At 38.3% G+C, this 17,532-nt stretch overlaps 1 protein-coding gene across 7 annotated transcripts in view; it reads right to left on the bottom strand.

Moving 5' to 3' along the window:
• The window catches only part of evi5b (ecotropic viral integration site 5b), a 45,492-nt gene extending 31,907 nt beyond the window's left edge, over nt 1-13,585 (bottom strand). Inside the window, exons 1-2 of one of the 7 annotated variants that reach the window (XM_084722497.1) lie at nt 13,366-13,585; nt 1,265-1,497 (exon numbers count right to left, since the gene is read on the bottom strand). In XM_084722497.1, coding sequence (XP_084578623.1) covers nt 1,265-1,497; nt 13,366-13,407 — 275 coding nt within the window. In that variant the 5' untranslated portion in view covers nt 13,408-13,585. Of the gene's footprint in view, nt 1-1,264; nt 1,498-3,267; nt 3,287-7,980; nt 8,114-10,229; nt 10,488-13,365 lie in introns of those variants that run through there. The other 6 variants (XM_084722492.1, XM_084722499.1, XM_084722496.1 and 3 more) reach the window with 6 other exon arrangements.
• Nucleotides 13,586-17,532: the final 3,947 nt, after the last annotated feature.

The raw sequence follows: 17,532 nt of genomic DNA, 5'->3' as shown, positions 1-17,532 counted from the left end.
TTTTAGACAACAAAATAATGCAGGACTTTTTTGTGGAGAATTTTTAGGAAGTAAAATGTTTATATAACATTGAGGTTGACTAAATATGAGCACTAATCATCACTAAATACACACCTTAAAGCAGCTGCAATCTGTGCCCTGTGTGCAGCACCAAGTCAACCCAAGCAGCACATGTGGATGACAAAGGAACACACAAGGCAACTAGCCTTCATGCCTCTGCCAAGAAGGGGTGAAAATAGCATGTCCTCGTGGGTTTCATGCTTACATCATTGCCAATCAGAGCTGGAGACAATAAATACCTGTGTCTACTGCAGAGTCATCTGACCCAGGAGTGAATGCGGATTGTACACTTTTCCACGAGAAAAGCCAGATGTTAGTGGGTGTTAGTGGGTTTTTTGCCCAGTGTAAAAGGGACTTTAGAGATGTGATTATTTTATCCATTCTCTGTCAGTCTCTCTCTATATAAAGCTGAAGGATATACAGACTCTGCCACATCTTAACCTTTGTATATCTTGTCCTAGGTACTGTTAAGCCAGTGGATGAGACGGTCTGAAATGAGGCTACAGTGTAGTGATCCAACCCTGACACACACACACACACAGACAGAGGGAACATCTTGAAACCAGTCAGGCTCGAGCTTACACACACTGGGGTTTTCCCTCTCACACTGCATTCAGTTAACTACAGGCCAGGTCAAACACTATAAAACGACAAACCAGCAAATAACTGACATCACACAACATTACATCAAAACTGACTCATGGCTTTGCCTTTATGTGAGGAGCGCAAAATGACAAAAAGCGGCCAAACCCTCAGAGAACAAAAGCTGAGGCTCTTTGCCAAACAGCTAAACCCCCAAAATCCTCTGGAACCCAATAAACTAGAGACTCTGAAATTTCTTTCCATCTCAGAGCTCTTTGTATTCTCCGCTTAGTTAGCTGGCATGTCACAACCTGTTGGACGTCACTCTTGTGTCTGTGTGTGTAGAACAGGAGGGGGATGGTGGGGTTGAGTACAAAGATTCTACACCAGTGCAGGTGAGTAAAGAAAACAAGGCAAGGACTAAACAATAATAACTTAAACAAAGTTTGAATACTGACTTGAACATCTAAATAAAAATGTTAAAAAAAATGTCAAAATACTTGAGTCCAGTAATGAAAGTTATGAGAGAATGGTAAACAAGAGTAGTATGTTAGAATTAGTGTTTATGATTGTCTGTCAATCAGTCAGATCGTGTTCTCCATCCCCGCGTAAGACTGCTTACCTGTTCTGCTCTTCGAGTTTGGCGAGCAGCTCCACATCGTCGGGGCTGAGCTGCGCCGGCGAGGATGGCGAGAGTGCAGGCGAGGACAGAGACGTGGAAGAGGAGGTTGCGGTGGTCTGCAGGGACGTGGGCGTGGCCACCTGGCTAGCCATCTGACTGACCGTGTGGGACACCGAGTTCTTCACCCATGAGAGAGTAGAACTCAGCTTACCAGCAACCTTGTCTGTCGCCACCTGCAGAAGATCAAAAATACCTCTTAATTCACTCAGTAATAACTAGGGATGTTAATCGATGTGCAATTAATCAGTCATTAGAAATTCGATCAATCAATCATCTATATTCATGTATATGTGTCTAATATGTAGGCCTTTGTGTCTTTATGTAATGTTGCCAGAGATTATGCAATATGCTTCTGTGAAAAATGCTTTGAAGGAAAAAACACATTTGGTATTGATTGATAATAATAACATGTCCACAATAAATCTTATTCTTTAAGCTTAGTAACACAGGGCACGCAATTTCTAAACTTCTTAATTACTTGAAGCTTAAATTGTTTTCAATGAATGAGATATTTTTGTGAGCATCTAATTCCTGCCAGAACCATGAAATAAAAAGGTCCACAGTTCTTACCTTACCGCTACTGAACATCATTACATCCTGACACCTTTAAATGCTTCATTATCAGTTTTGTTAGAGCTGCACTGGCAGCATAGAGCCAGCAGTCAGTATGGACCAAATCAATACAGCTGCTCAGTTTTCAAACTCAGTATCGACAAATCAATTTGTCAATTTCTGATTCCACAATCAACACTTTAAATGACTTGCTCATTTTTTTTTAACAATAACCATGTTTCTGTGGTCTGTGGCCAGATAATGTGACACTTTGGCCACCCCCTGTTCTTTGCACTAGGGTTTTGTATCGGCAAGAATCTGGTGATTCGATACGTATCACAATACAAAGGTTCTGATTCAATATATTGCGATATATTGTGATACTCTATGCAAGGTCATATATTGCTATTTTTTTAATATAATTTTAGGGAAACTGTCATAGTATTAAAAACATACTATCATATGCTTAACATTTGTTTAAAAAGTTAACTTTTTTAATGCAATCAAAACAGGAACACTAAATAAGAACGTCGTTATTTAGCAGTTGTGGTGTTAAACACAACACAAAATTGACCACTGCAACAAATCTTTGCATGCATCAAAATATCCCAATGCACTATTTTAAGAATAATTACAGTATCAGAAAACATAATATTGCAATACTCAATATTTTCAGCATTCTCTTATACCCCTACTTTACACCTTTTAGTTTAACATTACAGAAAAACAGTGAATGATTCGCCAGCTAGCTACTGATACGTTGGGAGCCAAGACTACTGAAGAATTCAAACTCAAACTGCTGAGGCAATCCTTACAGAGGAACTAGAAAAACATGAAGGGCGAACTGAACTGAAAAACAAAATGGCAATGAAAATTTAGAAGTGAAAGGAAGCAGTTGTTCAAGAGGCTACAATATGACGTTTCCTTGTTTTTCACTGGAAGCACTCCCTTCAAGAAACACCACATCACAATTCAAGGGAACAGTGGACAACTCAAGTGTTATTGTGAAGGAAGACCAGGTTAAGTTGTGTTAAATTGCCCTTTTTTCTGTATTGTTTTTACATAAATTTACATTTGGGCCCCCAAATTTACGGTCTTGGTGGCCCATAGGGTCAGTACTTAAAATCATTAGGATCTATCCCTGATAACCTATCATTGAGAATTAACAAACACTGTAACTTCTACATTACATTTCCGTGGTACACTGACAACAGCATCAAACATGACTACCAAGTACCAAGTAACAACAGCAACAGCCAGTCTACAAAAAAAGACAGTGAGGATGTGAGTACCTGATGGATAATAATTCAATGGATTTTTTGTTTTTAAATAATGCCAAATCAAAGACAAAGTAACACACTTAATGAAGATAATCTTCTATACACTCCTACCTGCTATTCCAAATAATCCAAACTGCTGTGAAGTGGCTTTCAGTCAACACACTCCCTGAGGAAATCCAGTATGTATTCATAAAGAGAACACCACAAAAAGAAAAATCTATTCAACTGAAATGTCAGTAACGCGTTCTATCATGAAGGTGAGCCGCTTACCTGAACCTTCGACCGATTTAATGACACGGTGCTCTGTAGTCATACACTGGTCATACTGTCGGGAACGGTCAAAGTGCTACAGAAAAGATAGGCCTTACAACTTATTGAAGTCTCCTGCTGAAGCCAGCGTACAACAGGAAGTGGACTTCTGCTCTCAGCAAGGAAAAAAAACACAACAAAAAAAAAAACCATGCTGAAATTCACCTAACACCTGAACAAAACACAGCATGAGCATTCAGCTTCACTCCAGCGGGAAGTCTGGATCCTGCTACCAGGCAGGAAACCAATCATTTCATGCATCTTACTCTGTATAAAATGATGAGTCATTTCTCTGAGTATCAGGTCTACAGAGGCAAAAGATATAAAGGAGAAGAGAGTAAAACAAAGGAGGTGGAGGAAAAGACTGTGGTAAATGTGGTGATAGGAATGTGCTACATTACAGACTGAAAATATGTTACCTAAGCTTTTTTTATCCTCCTGTACACACAGACTGAAATGCTAACTTTACTATTACCGCACAACACAGATGGACTGTCTTTAAATACAATACCATTGTGAAATAATAGAAGGCTATTGTATTTTGAAGCCTAATGACTGAAATCAAAAGCAGGCTAAAATCTCAAAAGGTAGATCTGAAAAAATATCAGAGAACAGTTGTATTATAGGTTACATTACCATGAAGCTCAGTGGAATGCACATGGGATTTTCCCATATATTTATATTCTTGTCATTAAACTGTAGGGGTAGTTTGGGTTTTTTTAAGTGGGGTTTTATGAGGTACTTCCTTATCCATAGTCAGAGTATTACCTACAATATATGGCAGTCAGCACATCCCTAATTTGGCAGCCATAGTAATGTGTAGGAAGTTAAGCATTTTACTGTTGTGCACAGAGTCAGCAGCAAAATGTATTTTAGTCACCCAAAAAAGGCCCTGCTTTACCTTGCTGTCAGACCATCTTTTCCTTTTCCAACGGGAAACGGCCCTTTAGCTGTAAGCCAAATACCACCATCTCCAAAGCCACAAAACTAGTTTGTGTTATTGTGTGACTTTTTAAAGGATAGGTTCCGATTCACCTAATTTTTCCAGAGAAATGTGTGAATAAATAGGCAACAAGGAAATTCTAAATTAAAGAATTTACAGTGAGTCTACAGGGCAGTGGTTGTGACACATATTAGATAAACACAGTATTAGAGCTTTACCTGTGCCAAGTCTATTCTAAAAGGGAGAGAAACAGGAAGTTGGTACACCAAACTTTTACTGTTTTCATAACACCACCCTGTTCCTGAGCTGCCACTGTGGGGGACATTTACTGACCTGGATCAACAATCTGACATTACGGCTAAACTAACAGATCCTCATCCTGTGAGTACTACAGCCTGGCTGCATTACAGGACCACGGATGGATGATCATATGACTCATAAACTATAGAGGGCAACACTCATCTTGTAGCATAAACATGATGCAAGCAACAAAGGTCTGCAGAATAAACTGAAAATTAAAATAAAAACACGCCTTGCTATGTTGTTTCGTTGTTCAGTATACCAAGAATTCAAAATAAAGACGAGGACACAGCGAGCACGTGGCAGAATAACAATCCTTGTTTACCACAGATCACTGTAATTGTACTGTGCGTGTTTACTGTATATTTTTAAACAACAAAGAAGAAAGAAAGCCGAACGTATCCAGCCCCAGTTTGACTCCCCACACATATCACTGAGAGAAATCAATAAACGAAAACCTTTTTTTGTGTTTTCCCCATACAGCCCAACACCCAGTACACTGCTCACACCAACATTAAGTCAACAATAATGAGTCTGAAAATGCAGGTTGTATTTACCCACTCAGACTGTCATTAAGAAAAATACCAGGATCCACAGCAGTGACAGACATATCCTTATCCTTATCCAGGGCATGTGCACTGCAATCTGACTCAGATGTTGATTAGCACATTTTCCACTTAATCGGCAGAAAAATGAAAGCAAATAGTCTCTTGATGATTACATCCAGTTTATATGAAAAAAGAATTAACAGAATTACACACTGTAACTTAATTCCCAAGAACAAAAGCACAATAAATACAGGACATCTAATCTTCCTCACAGCCACATTAATCCAATTACAGATAACCGCAATTGACTCAAATGTTAGATGTTTAAAAGGAGATCATAATTAATTATACACACTGCGTGAAAAGAGTCAGCAATGTTTCTTATACAGGACATCAACGGAAAATGATGATCCTGAAAAACTGCTCTCCCCAATTTGTATCTTGGATGAATGTTTCTCTTCACCCCAGCCAACTCTTTTCCTGCACCACTGAGCCTGGCTTGCATTGTGTCTGTGCTCTCTCTTTATAAAGCAAAAAGAGTGTAAGGGCGAGAGGCTTCTTCAAAGACTGACTGCCAGTGTAGGGGCTGCCATGCAGAACTAACTGGGGAGAGAAAAGATGACGACTAAACACCATGTGGAATCAAGTGAATTTAGGGCCGGACCTTGCCTTGTTTATGTGTGCTCTTATTAGCCAAGATTAAGGATGAAACTAATTAATGCTTATTAGTCTGTTTGACTTGAAAAAACAAATCCCCACATGCCCTGCCTTCATGTAGTTTTTTTTAAGCAGACTAAATACTGTTGATCTGAATACTACATTCAGGGAGCAAAATATGGGCAGACCTAAACTTTAATCTGTTCAGTTAGGACAGGGGAAGGCCATGTTTTGAGAGATGCCAGTGTCCAGGTGGCCTTAGAAGACATTCCTGCTGGCAAGCCCAGCCAACTGAAGCCAGGCTTCCCTATAAATCCTGGATACAGAGAGATTGTTTCTGCTTTTGTTTGCCAAAGAACTCAAAAGGGGCCCTGAGATGCAGCGCGCATAGCTAATGAAACCCACAGTGAGGCAAGAAGAAAGCCTCAGCGAAACAACTTCAAGACGATTGGGGAACTGAGAAAGACCAAAGAAGAAGAACAGAGAAGCATTTCCTTTCTCCTAATTCAAAATGCACAGCACCCATCAGATACCTCACAGTGCTGCAAAACAGATCAGGCAAAAAGACTGTCACTAACTCTTAAGCCAGGACAAATGCAAAACTACAATACAGCTGTAATCTTCTGTGAAATATAAGACTAATTAATCTTGCCTTTCTTTTTCACTCATCTTTCATCACATGCCGTTTCCAGGCAGTGGTTATGAACAAAATAGTCAGGCCCAGCAGGAGACAGCATGGCTATCTTTAGGGAAAATGCCTTCCATGTGCTGTGCGTGTGTGTGTGTGAGCGAATTAAAACACAAGCCTGCCTGACTTACAATAACACACTCACACTGCGGTAGAAAGGCCTTTCACTTCACACACAGAGGGAAGCTCAGATTTTCCCAGTGTACAATCAGCATTTCAATAGTCGTGCTGAAGGCTATTCTTTGTTATGTAGCCGCATAATGAGAGCTCCAACCACCGGCTAATATTTTACACTTGGCCTGCAAAACTTGCACTGCGAAAAAAGTGGGAAATTCAATGTTTCGATCAATAAGGCCAACACATAAATCTCAGTCTTGGATGGTCTGTTCTGTGGGAGTGTCAGCTATGGTTAATCTAAAACACCCACTACTACACAGTCTGTGAAAAGTGAGTGTAATCTCCATTGTCTACATCAGAGACTGTGTGTATGGTCTTCCAGAGGCTGCTATTTGCCCATATGTGGTATTACATGAAAGACTCACTTCTTTCACCTGCACTTAGTCTGACAAATGTCACTACAGCTTTTTAAAGCAGTTTGTACAGCTTTTTAATAGCACTCTCGAGGGACCCAAACCAAAAACGTCTTTGAAACTGTTACTATGCAAATTTCATTATACCCACAGTGATCGATGTATATTGTCACACTCACATGTTAATTTTGCCGGCTATTCATATTAACTTTGATACGTTTTGATGATGATTATTTAATGCTGACTAACAACAGAGGACTTATCTTACTACGAATGACAATTTTGAAGATGGGATCATTTCACTCATTACGTGAGTATGAGTACATATCAGTTAAAATTACAACTGCAAAATATGGTTTAAAAAAATCATACTGCAATGTGATTTTGACAGGTATTGCGATATGATTCATGATTACCGGACATGATCAGTTTTGCATCACAACTTTAGTCTTTACTGAAAAAAAATGAATAAAATCACAAATATGTGATATTTGTTGGGGTCTGTGCCAAACAAACATATTTTCTTACATTTGTACAACTAGATTTGTGAGCCAGAACATCTCTGCAGCACACCAGTCCTTCGTTATAATGTTGTTTTGTCACACATTTTACCTTCATTAAAAAGCTTCTGCAATTTGGATAGTGCCGTTTCAACAACATGTCGATTAGGCCTCATTGTGCAGCCCCAGTCAAATTAAGCATTTTCCAAATTTTCAAGACGTTAGATGAACCCGTTAAAGTCTCAGCTGTTTCTTCTCTATTTACCCGTTCTTCCTTCCTTTTTATACATATGATAATTCCAAATAATACAACTAATTAACACATACAAAACATAAAAGAAATACATACGAATCTTCGGTTCCCTCCTCAGTCCCAAAATGTACTTTATGTTCCACTGCGTCTATACAGAGGCTGAGGGTCACAGCAAATCTTGAAGCTTTCTGTCGTAACTGCAACAAGTACTGACAAGTGTGTCCTCTGACATGGCAGCCTATGGTCTTGCAGATATTGGTTAGTGACTAACACAAAAAGAGAAGAGTTGTTCAGTGCAGAAGCATCCTGCTATGACCATTCAGGAAATTCTTTTTACCCTCAAGTTAAGTGTCACCAAACCTGCTAATGTAAGCAGAGTGGCTGAATTCTAAAAGCAGAAATTTATCTTAACAAAACCTTTCAAGTCTGATGAGAGTATTTTTAGGCGAATGTGTACTGAAACTGAGTACATTTAATCAAACAATGAGTTAAACACATTCAGAAGCACTAGTACTTTCCTTGAGTGCTTGCATTTGGTCAGAATTAATAATTTAATTAACAGCAATTCTTTTTTACTCCCAAGAAGGTCCCATTCCTCACAGTGATTAATGGAATTCATTTAAAGGAGCATTACTCGGTTGTGGTTGGTGCTGGTCTGCCCCTGATTATTAATAAATCTAATTTTCCTACTTTACTGGGTCAACATGCTGTGAAATACAGCATTAATTGATACACATTTATCCTTTCACTTGCAATATTATTTATCGACCCATATTGTTTTGCTGTAAGTTGCACAGTTTTGGAGATACCAGCCGTTGAGATGCCTCCCTCTCTCAAATGTAACTCAAATAGATGGGCTCAGCTTGTGGTGCTAAAGAACACCAAAAATACATTTGAAAAACTCAACAAAAATGTCGCTTTCCAGAAATCATGACCCTGTTACTTGAGATAATCCATAGACCTTCTTAAGAGCAGTTTCACGCAGGAACTATTTTCTCTTTGCTGTCCACCAGCTGTATCACAGTGCAGAAAGAAGCATCTCCTCATGGACAAAAGGCTCACGCACATGACAATGCAGGATGCAAACATTAATGGCATCCTCTTTGGCTGCCCAGTATCCATGATCCATGAGTAGATGCATGCTTTCAACAACTGGCTGGCGTAGTTTGGTTGTTTTCCTTTTTTTTTTGGCCCTTTGAGCACCACATGGCCAGTACCATCTTTTTCCATTATACTGGAGAATGCATACATCTTTATGGCCGATCTCCAAAATTAAGCAACTCATGCCAAAACAATCTAGCTGGATAAACAGTACTACAGATGAGAGGAAAAACATGTATGTGCGTGAACTGTCCCTTTAACAGTGATTTTTTTTCTACTCCAAGGAAGGTCCCATTCCTCACAGTGATTAATGAAATTCATTTAAAGGACTATTACTCAACTGTGGTTGGTGCTGGTCTGCCAACTATTAATAACCCACATCTAATCTCCCAGTTTACTGCATACAGTATCCAGTCACTTCCAGGGCAGCACCGGCCTACATTGCGCCTTTCCTTCCCACTCTTAAATCCCTATCCTCATACGCATCTATCAGCCTGATGTTACTGTAATAATGTCTGACAATATGAAGTTATATTAAATATGATAGAGTTTGGTGGGTTCATCCTCCTCTACAGCTTTGGTCACACAGCTGTGTTGTTGTTGCTGTTGCTGCAACTTGCAAGTCACTTCTACAGTTTTTCTTGGACAATGCCGAGTAGTTTATATCCTTCGCTTAAGCTACACATCGTGCTATCACATATCAAACACATTTTGTTTTACAGGCAGTAACTTCAACAGAGCATCGATGTATTATTCACAGCAGAAGTCCCTGTTCCTATCATGGCTCGTTTGTGTTGTGAGCTGAAATGGAGATCTAGCATCAAATGCAACAGTATGCAGAGTGTCTTTCTTCCAGAAAGCTCTCAGGTTGACGAACTCGACGAGGCTGCAGTAGCTTTACATTGTCAGATACATTAATTCTACACTAAATGTGTAGAAAACAATCCCATCTTATCTTAAGACAATGATGTTTTGTTTTACAGGCGATAGCTGGAGTCCTTAGTGAGCCAGTTAACTAGTTTTTCCAACACTAAACATTCAGTAACAACACTAACAAGCTGTGCTAAAGGCTAAATTTACGATTAACCGAATGCAAAAGTTCAGCTTTAACACCGTCCGGTTTTCAAATGTAATGTCATACAATTCACTTGGGCAGATACCGTGATAATTAGCAGTGGTTTTATGAGTTAGTGTTCATTCCAGTAATTAGACAGAGCCCGAAAAAAAACAAGGACATCCTTTACCTTGAAGCGTTTTTAACCACCCGCAGCAAACGTCGTCTGCTTCCCATGCACGAAAGTATAGTCCTACTACTGAGAGAAAAAGACTGGTTTTCCAACACTTCACCCGAACACATTAGCTATATTTTCCAAGTTAGCATGGCTAGATTCCCACTTGAAAGCTAGCCAGTGTTAAGTTAGCTAGTTCCCATTGACTCCTCGGTGGGTCCAGCCCATGCAGCCGTATAATACGTGTACACACTAATGTCTGCAGAGCTCAGACAGACGGCGGCGGCCTACCAAATGTTTACATCGCACAGAGCATGCGCCCTCAGCTCAGAGCTGAAACAACACCGCCACCACGTGTTCATGATGACACACTACACCCCCAAGACTTTTGTGTATGTCTTTTCATTCATTCAGAGAGAGGAAATACTGCATTTACAAATGAACAAAAAAGGGGCGATAGGATCATTGCTAGAAGGAGAAGTGGAATATCTTTGTAAAGCAGAGGCGTGATTAGTTATCTCAAATTATCTGTGTTGATTCAAACAAACCTAAGGACACAATAGCCAGTGGTGGAGGAAGTATTCTAAATAACTATAAAGTACAAATACTACTCTGCTGCAAGGAAAAGTCCTGCATTGAAAATACTACAATCTAAATATAATGAGGAAATGTACTTCAGGTATTCAAAGTTAAAGTACTTAATGCAGAAACATATCTCTTGTGACTATTATACTTTTATATATGATATCATGACATTATTATTACTCACAGATAAATGTGAAAGCAGGATTTTGCTGTTGTACCTGGTTCATGTGGGGCTAATTTTAACGATTTTGTATAGGACTGCAACTAATGATTATTTTCATTATGGATTAATGCGCTTATTATTTTTCAATTGATTGTTTGGTTTGAAGAAAATTCTGAAAATAGTGAGAAATCCTGTCAAAATAGACCTTTTTCACAGCAATATTGGTGTAAACACAGGTGATACCGATTATATCATTAAGGTTCTGTTCCATTTAGATTGAAGAGAGTTAGGGTGCCACTATTGTGTGTGCTGGCTCAGTGGAAAGGCTCTGCTATCTATCGGTACCGTTGGTAAGACCTGTGTTTATCCGACTACTTCGTATCAATATGGCTGCAATAAAAATATCTATTAACTTGGGCCCAAAGTGAAACCCTCACAGTGTTTGTTTTGTCTAACCAAAATTCCAAACCTCAAAATTATTAATAAATACTTTCAATTTATTGAAATGATTAAAAGCAAAAGCACCAAATTTAGAAGCTGAAACCATGAAATGTTTTACATGAAAAATGACTTGACTGATCAGAAGTTGCCAGTCAACCCACCTTCACTCGACTAATTGATAATCAATTAATCATTTCGGCCATACTTGTATAAACTGCTAGAATTTTTTCAAAATATAAAAAATAAGATTTTATACCCTTTTCAAATGTTTCATGTGCAAAAATCTTCATCGACTCTCTGATAAATGTAATGGAGTGAAAAAAGAGAAGAGTAGAAATATAAAGTGGCATAAAAAAGGAAAAACTCAAGTAAAGTACCTCAAAAATGTACTTAAGTGCATTTGAGTAAATGTACTCAGTTACATTCTGACACTGGCTGTCCTGAAGAGTGTTCTAACACTTATATTGGTTATGTGGTGCAGTGATTATTTGCCTTGTGGTGGAAAGTTAGCAAACTAATATGAGTCAAGCAGGTCATCGTGGCTGAACCACAGCAGCATCACTTCAGCCAGTCATTACCACAGACTGGGTCATGACCCACTGGTGGGTCACAGAAGATTTTGTTTGGGTCCCCAGATAATTAAAAGACTATGAAATAAATTCTCAAAATCCCAAATTTATCTCTGCAATACACAAAACATTCAGACTGAAAGACCTAAATGCACTTATTTTGTCTCATTCATGAGGTAGGCTATAATGTCCTGTATTGTTTTCCTGATGACTGGAAATATAAACAATGAAATGTCCTGTTAACTCTGCCTAAATGCATTTATTTCATTTACTGTTTTCAGTAAGATAATAAAAAGTGATGCAGAAATGGCAGTAAAAATGATCAGGAACCTTCATTTACACCAGATTTAACTCTTCCAAAGATTTATTGATAAGGCCTATTGTGACTATGGCTATGGTCGTCATCTTTTAAAAGTGGTTCCCTCGGAAATAAAAAAAAGTTGAAGAAACACTGATTTAGGCTACTCTGTATTTGCCTTAATAGTACTAGTTGAGTATCATAATGTAGCTTATTAAAAATCTACTCTAGTCAAAACAGACTTATTGGTATTAAAACGTTCTTAACAAACACATAATGCACCGACATTTGACAAAAAAAAACCAAATTCCCTCCTTGGCTGGGACTATTAATTGGGGTTACCAAAGGGATGACTTCAAGTAAATGACTGACTGTGGATATTCCAGGGTGCAGGTATTTCAAAGTGTTATAATAACCTTATTTATTCGGACATGTTACCCTTTTTATTCTCAATTCTAGGTCCATTTCAAATTCTTAATAATCACAGTATATTATTTTTATACTACTAAAGTTTGGCAGCACTCTCAGAATTAGGGTAGTGACAAGAGCTGCAACAAGTAATTGATTATTAATTGATTATTACATTAATCGCCAGCTATTTACTTAATAGATGAACCAGTTTGAGTGATCAGTTTGAGCAAAATTCTCTGATTTCAGCTTCTGAAATGTGAGTAAAACAAGACATTTGAAGAATCATTTTGAGCTTTGGGAAACACTGACATTTTATATTATTTTCTGACATGTTAAAACAAACAACTATTTATCGATTGATCGATGATTAATCTGATTCATCAAGTATCAAAATAATCATTAGCTGCAGCCCTAGTTTCGACCATAACAGATGATGTGTTCAGGAAACAGGAGACAAGGAAGGCTCACACTGAGCCAAATTAATGTTACCATGTACATGACTACATATCACCTCAGTTTTCATTCAGCTTTGTCAGAGACATTAACAGCTAACAGTGATGTTGTTGTGTTTCAGATGAGCAGCACATCATGACTGTTCATAAGTCAGAGAAAAGAATGTCAAATTTCCTGTAGCTCTACATGTGTAGTACTTATCTAATCAGTATCTGAACCTGAATAACTTACCTGAAGTTCATCGCTGAAAGGAAAAAATACTTCTGCTTGCATAGACTGGAGGTTCAAACGCTGTGCTCTCTCTAAGGTGTGCTGTCGTAGAATCAAAAAATCCTATTAATCCTCGTGTAAAAAGTCTGCTGGTTAGTCCTTACAATATAAAACTATAAACCTAAATAAATATATAATAAAAAATAAGGTTAAATAATCTAAAGAACTAGAAAATGACCAGAAGCAGGAAGGCTGTGTTTGTTAGGTTCACACACCTGCTTTCACTGAGTGAGAGAAGTCAATAGAAACCAACGAAGTAACCACATCAGAGCATGATGAAAATGTGACGAGGCACACAGCCTTGATTCACATACCGAACAGACGTAAAACCCACTTTTCAGGTTTTACATGTCAGCAGTGACGCATATCCATTGTTGCTTGTTAGACACGCCTCTGCTCAGAGATGTAGCTGACGCTGTAGGCCAGAGTTGGCAACATCATGGAGACTGTAGTCCACTTAATCTGTTACGCTGTCACAACAAAGACATCTCCGTCTGTCGGATATTAATAACTTTTATCTATTAATACACAGTGAAATAATCATTCTAAGTGGTGGGTTAGTTTGTGAAGAAATCAGGTTACTAAGTCCATAAAAGAATGAAATGGAATAAAAATCTTGATGATATTTGTTACAGTAGCTGTATGTTGGGGGCAGTGTTGGGCAAGCTACTTAAAGTACTTCTTACTTTATATCAGTTATTCTTATATTACTTTATTACTTCTGTACTTTGTTGGCAGCCTTGTTGCACTCTTGTTGAACTGCTGATCCAGTGAACTGTTCACACCCAGGAAGCTTTTGTTGTCAGCTGTCTGGATATCAGCTGTAGTGGAAACAAAGGAGACATAAATACTCAAATTAATGACAATACTTCCACTTGTATTAATTATACCTCTCTCACTCTCTCTCACCCTCCATCTTTTGTTTAGTTTTTTTTTTGGCCAGCAGCTGATGTGACCTGCCCTGACCTGCCACATGTACACGTCAGATCAAAAAGTAACTCAGTAACTCAGGGTTTCTTGGATTTTAGCTGTTATATTATGACTGTTTTGGAAACTGTGATCCCTTACACATATAATGGGTAAAGTAATAGTTTTAAACTATTATATATAAGTAATTTATTACTGCTTAACGCTGGCTGGGAGAGTCAGCAAAGGCCAGAATCATTAAGTGGTTGCTTCATCAGGGATAAACCTGATTTCATATTACTCACATGTGCTGGTATTGTATGCAGTCACACCCAGATCCCCAGAGACATTCAGCTGTGTCCCTTTTGATCCTTTCTACAGCTCTATAACAGTTCATCACATTATTCATCTGTACTGAGATACTACATTTCTGGATAAATGTTAGCTGACTGAATATTTAATGCTGTCAGATGAAACGTATCTTTTAAAGGTGCAGTGTAAGGATTTATTGGCAGAATATGACAGAAATGCAACATAACATTTATATAAATAAGAACTGTGTTTTTGCTACTTCAGAATGAGCTGTATATCTACAGGGGGTGTCGGTTCTCTTCCCTAGAGGCCGCTATGCTGGGCTGCCATGTTTCTACCATAGCCCAGAACGGACACACCAAATGCTGGCTCTTGATAGGACGGTTTGTTTTTCGTGAGTTTTTTTTTTTCACTTAGTTTTTTATTGATAATTTCTACATCCATATACTTACAAGCCTTACAAGAACAACCCACAATCAAAACAATACAAAAATAATAAATATATGAGTTTGGGAGTCGCATTTCTAGCAGTTCATTTTTTGTCTTAGTGTCTTAATCTAGTTCTATTGATTCTGTCTGTTGTCTTCGTCACTGTTTTTGGCTTTGAATAGTGTCCATTTCTCCCACTTTTCTTCCAGCTGTGCTTGATGTAGTCTCAGGCGATGTGTCAGTTTTTCCATTGTGTGGATTTCCTCTACAATCGCAATCGAGTGATCCTGACTGGGAGGGTCCACTCTACCCCATTTCCTCATAATAGCTTTCTTACCAGCTATCAACAGTATTTTGATCAAATACTTATCCCTTACTCTTATAGTCTCTTTAATAGAATTAAAATTACAGAGATATAGCACCATGTAGCTCATAGGAATATCATACCCCACAGTATCTTTTGTATAGTTTTGTGTACAAACTTCTCTACTTTATGGCATTTCCAAAATATGTGTGAGTGGTCTGCATCCACTGTTCCGCGTTTCCTCCAGCATGGTAAGACTGTACCCTTATTCTTATACTTATTCTTGACCTTGGGTGTAATGAAAAACCAGATAAATTTTTTCCAGGAAAATTCCCTCCATATCTGTGAATTGGTGGATGTCTGATGAGTTTTCCACATATTTTGCCAATCCTCATCTGAAATTTTCACGTTAAACTCTGATTCCCATTTTTCTTTTATATACTTAGTTGAGTGTTTATGCACCATAATTTTTGGTATAAAGCAGATATGATTTTAATTTTTATTCCATTGTATGAATTTATTATAGTTTGAATCACACCATTCATTTCCACAGAGGGATCCATCCTGATTTCCTTTTTATAATAGTCTCGTAATTGGAGGTGTTTTTCGTGAGTTTTGTGGCCACTGTAGTTTATCCTAGACATTTGAGAGGGGAGGATGAGCTCAAATCCTAAACACTGGACCTTTAAATTAAAAACAAAAACACAGGTTTGTAATAAACTGTAAGATACATTTATATTAGTTTTTAACGTGGACATGAGAAATATGTATGTATGTACTCATGCGAGTACATACTCAAATAATAAAGTCAGAGGGAAAATACATCATGTTGTGTTTGGCTGCATTTTAATTAATTCATTCATTGTCTGTAACCGCTTATTCTTGAAAGGTTACGGGGGCTGACATTGGGCAAAAGGTGGGGTACACCCAGACAAGTCGCCAGTTCATCTTCATTGCAGGGCTGACAAATAGAGACAAACAACCATTCACACTCACATCCACACCTATGGACAATTCGGAGTCATCAGTTAACCTATTAACCTGCACGTCTCTGGACGGTGGGAGGAAGCCGGAGTACCGAGGGAGAACCCATGCGCCATGCTGACACGAGGAGAACAGTCAAACTCTGCACAGAAAGGCTCTGTCCTGGCCACAAACTCCCGGGCCCCCAAGCAAGCTCTAACTCAAAACCTTCTTGCTGTGAGGCGACGGTGCTAATCACTGCATGACTGTGCCACCCAATTTTAATTCAATTTAACTTCATTGTAATTATTTGTATACTCAGGTATACAGCATAACAAAAAGCCTATTTACTGGTCTCTCAGTCTGCACAACATAAAAGACATGCAATACATGCATACAAACATGCAAGGACAACAACATATTGCAGGACAACAGTAAACACTTGTAGAATTGTATTGTATAGTGAGGTAGCTTTAAGGATGCCAGATGGGAGCCAGTAAGGTTCAGTTAGGCCAAAATGACAGGGTAGAGTGCAAGTATCAGTGGAGTCAAAATTGATAAGAAAATTATGCAGAAAGGTATGACATCATATATATTCATGCATTATATAGAACATATTACATATGCGTAATGCATATATAATGCCTTAGTCCAGTTGGCACGGGGCCACTGCTGGTATTGTCATCTTATAGGGGAGCTGCTTCATACATACATTTTTATAGTTTTGTCTGTGCTTTTGTCAAACACCAGAGAGCATGCTGTGAAATCTTTAGCTTTACTGCAGAACTGATCATAGATGTCACTTGATAGCTTGTTAATCTGCTCTGCCACTGTGTTTGCAGATAGAGAAATATTGTTGAACAAGCTCTTCTTTTCTGGATATACAATATCATCGAACTGCAACATGCAGTCCTTCAGAATTAATTTAAAAAAATAGAATTGTGTTTTAATTTCAATTGTATTCAGTTGAATGGATATTTGAACAGTGTGCTGGCCGCTTGAGACCACTGCCTTAACCTGATTTTAAAGCTAGAGTCAGTAGGATCTGTCTGAAAATGCATCAGGATGCTAAAAATCCACCTAAATGAAAAACAAAATCCCACTTATTAATAATATCTGGCCATGCAGCTTGTTTTAGTTAAACATGCAAAGGTTTTGAGATTACACACCCATACCTGCCACCACCCTGTAACAATGGAGGTGAATAGAATTTC

This window comes from Lutjanus erythropterus, chromosome 7, assembly GCF_056507025.1.
Source record: "Lutjanus erythropterus isolate fLutEry1 chromosome 7, fLutEry1.hap2, whole genome shotgun sequence".
Classification (NCBI taxonomy): domain Eukaryota; kingdom Metazoa; phylum Chordata; class Actinopteri; order Lutjaniformes; family Lutjanidae; genus Lutjanus; species Lutjanus erythropterus.
Note: the sequence above shows the minus strand (reverse complement) of the source record. Positions and strands in the feature narration are given on the sequence as shown.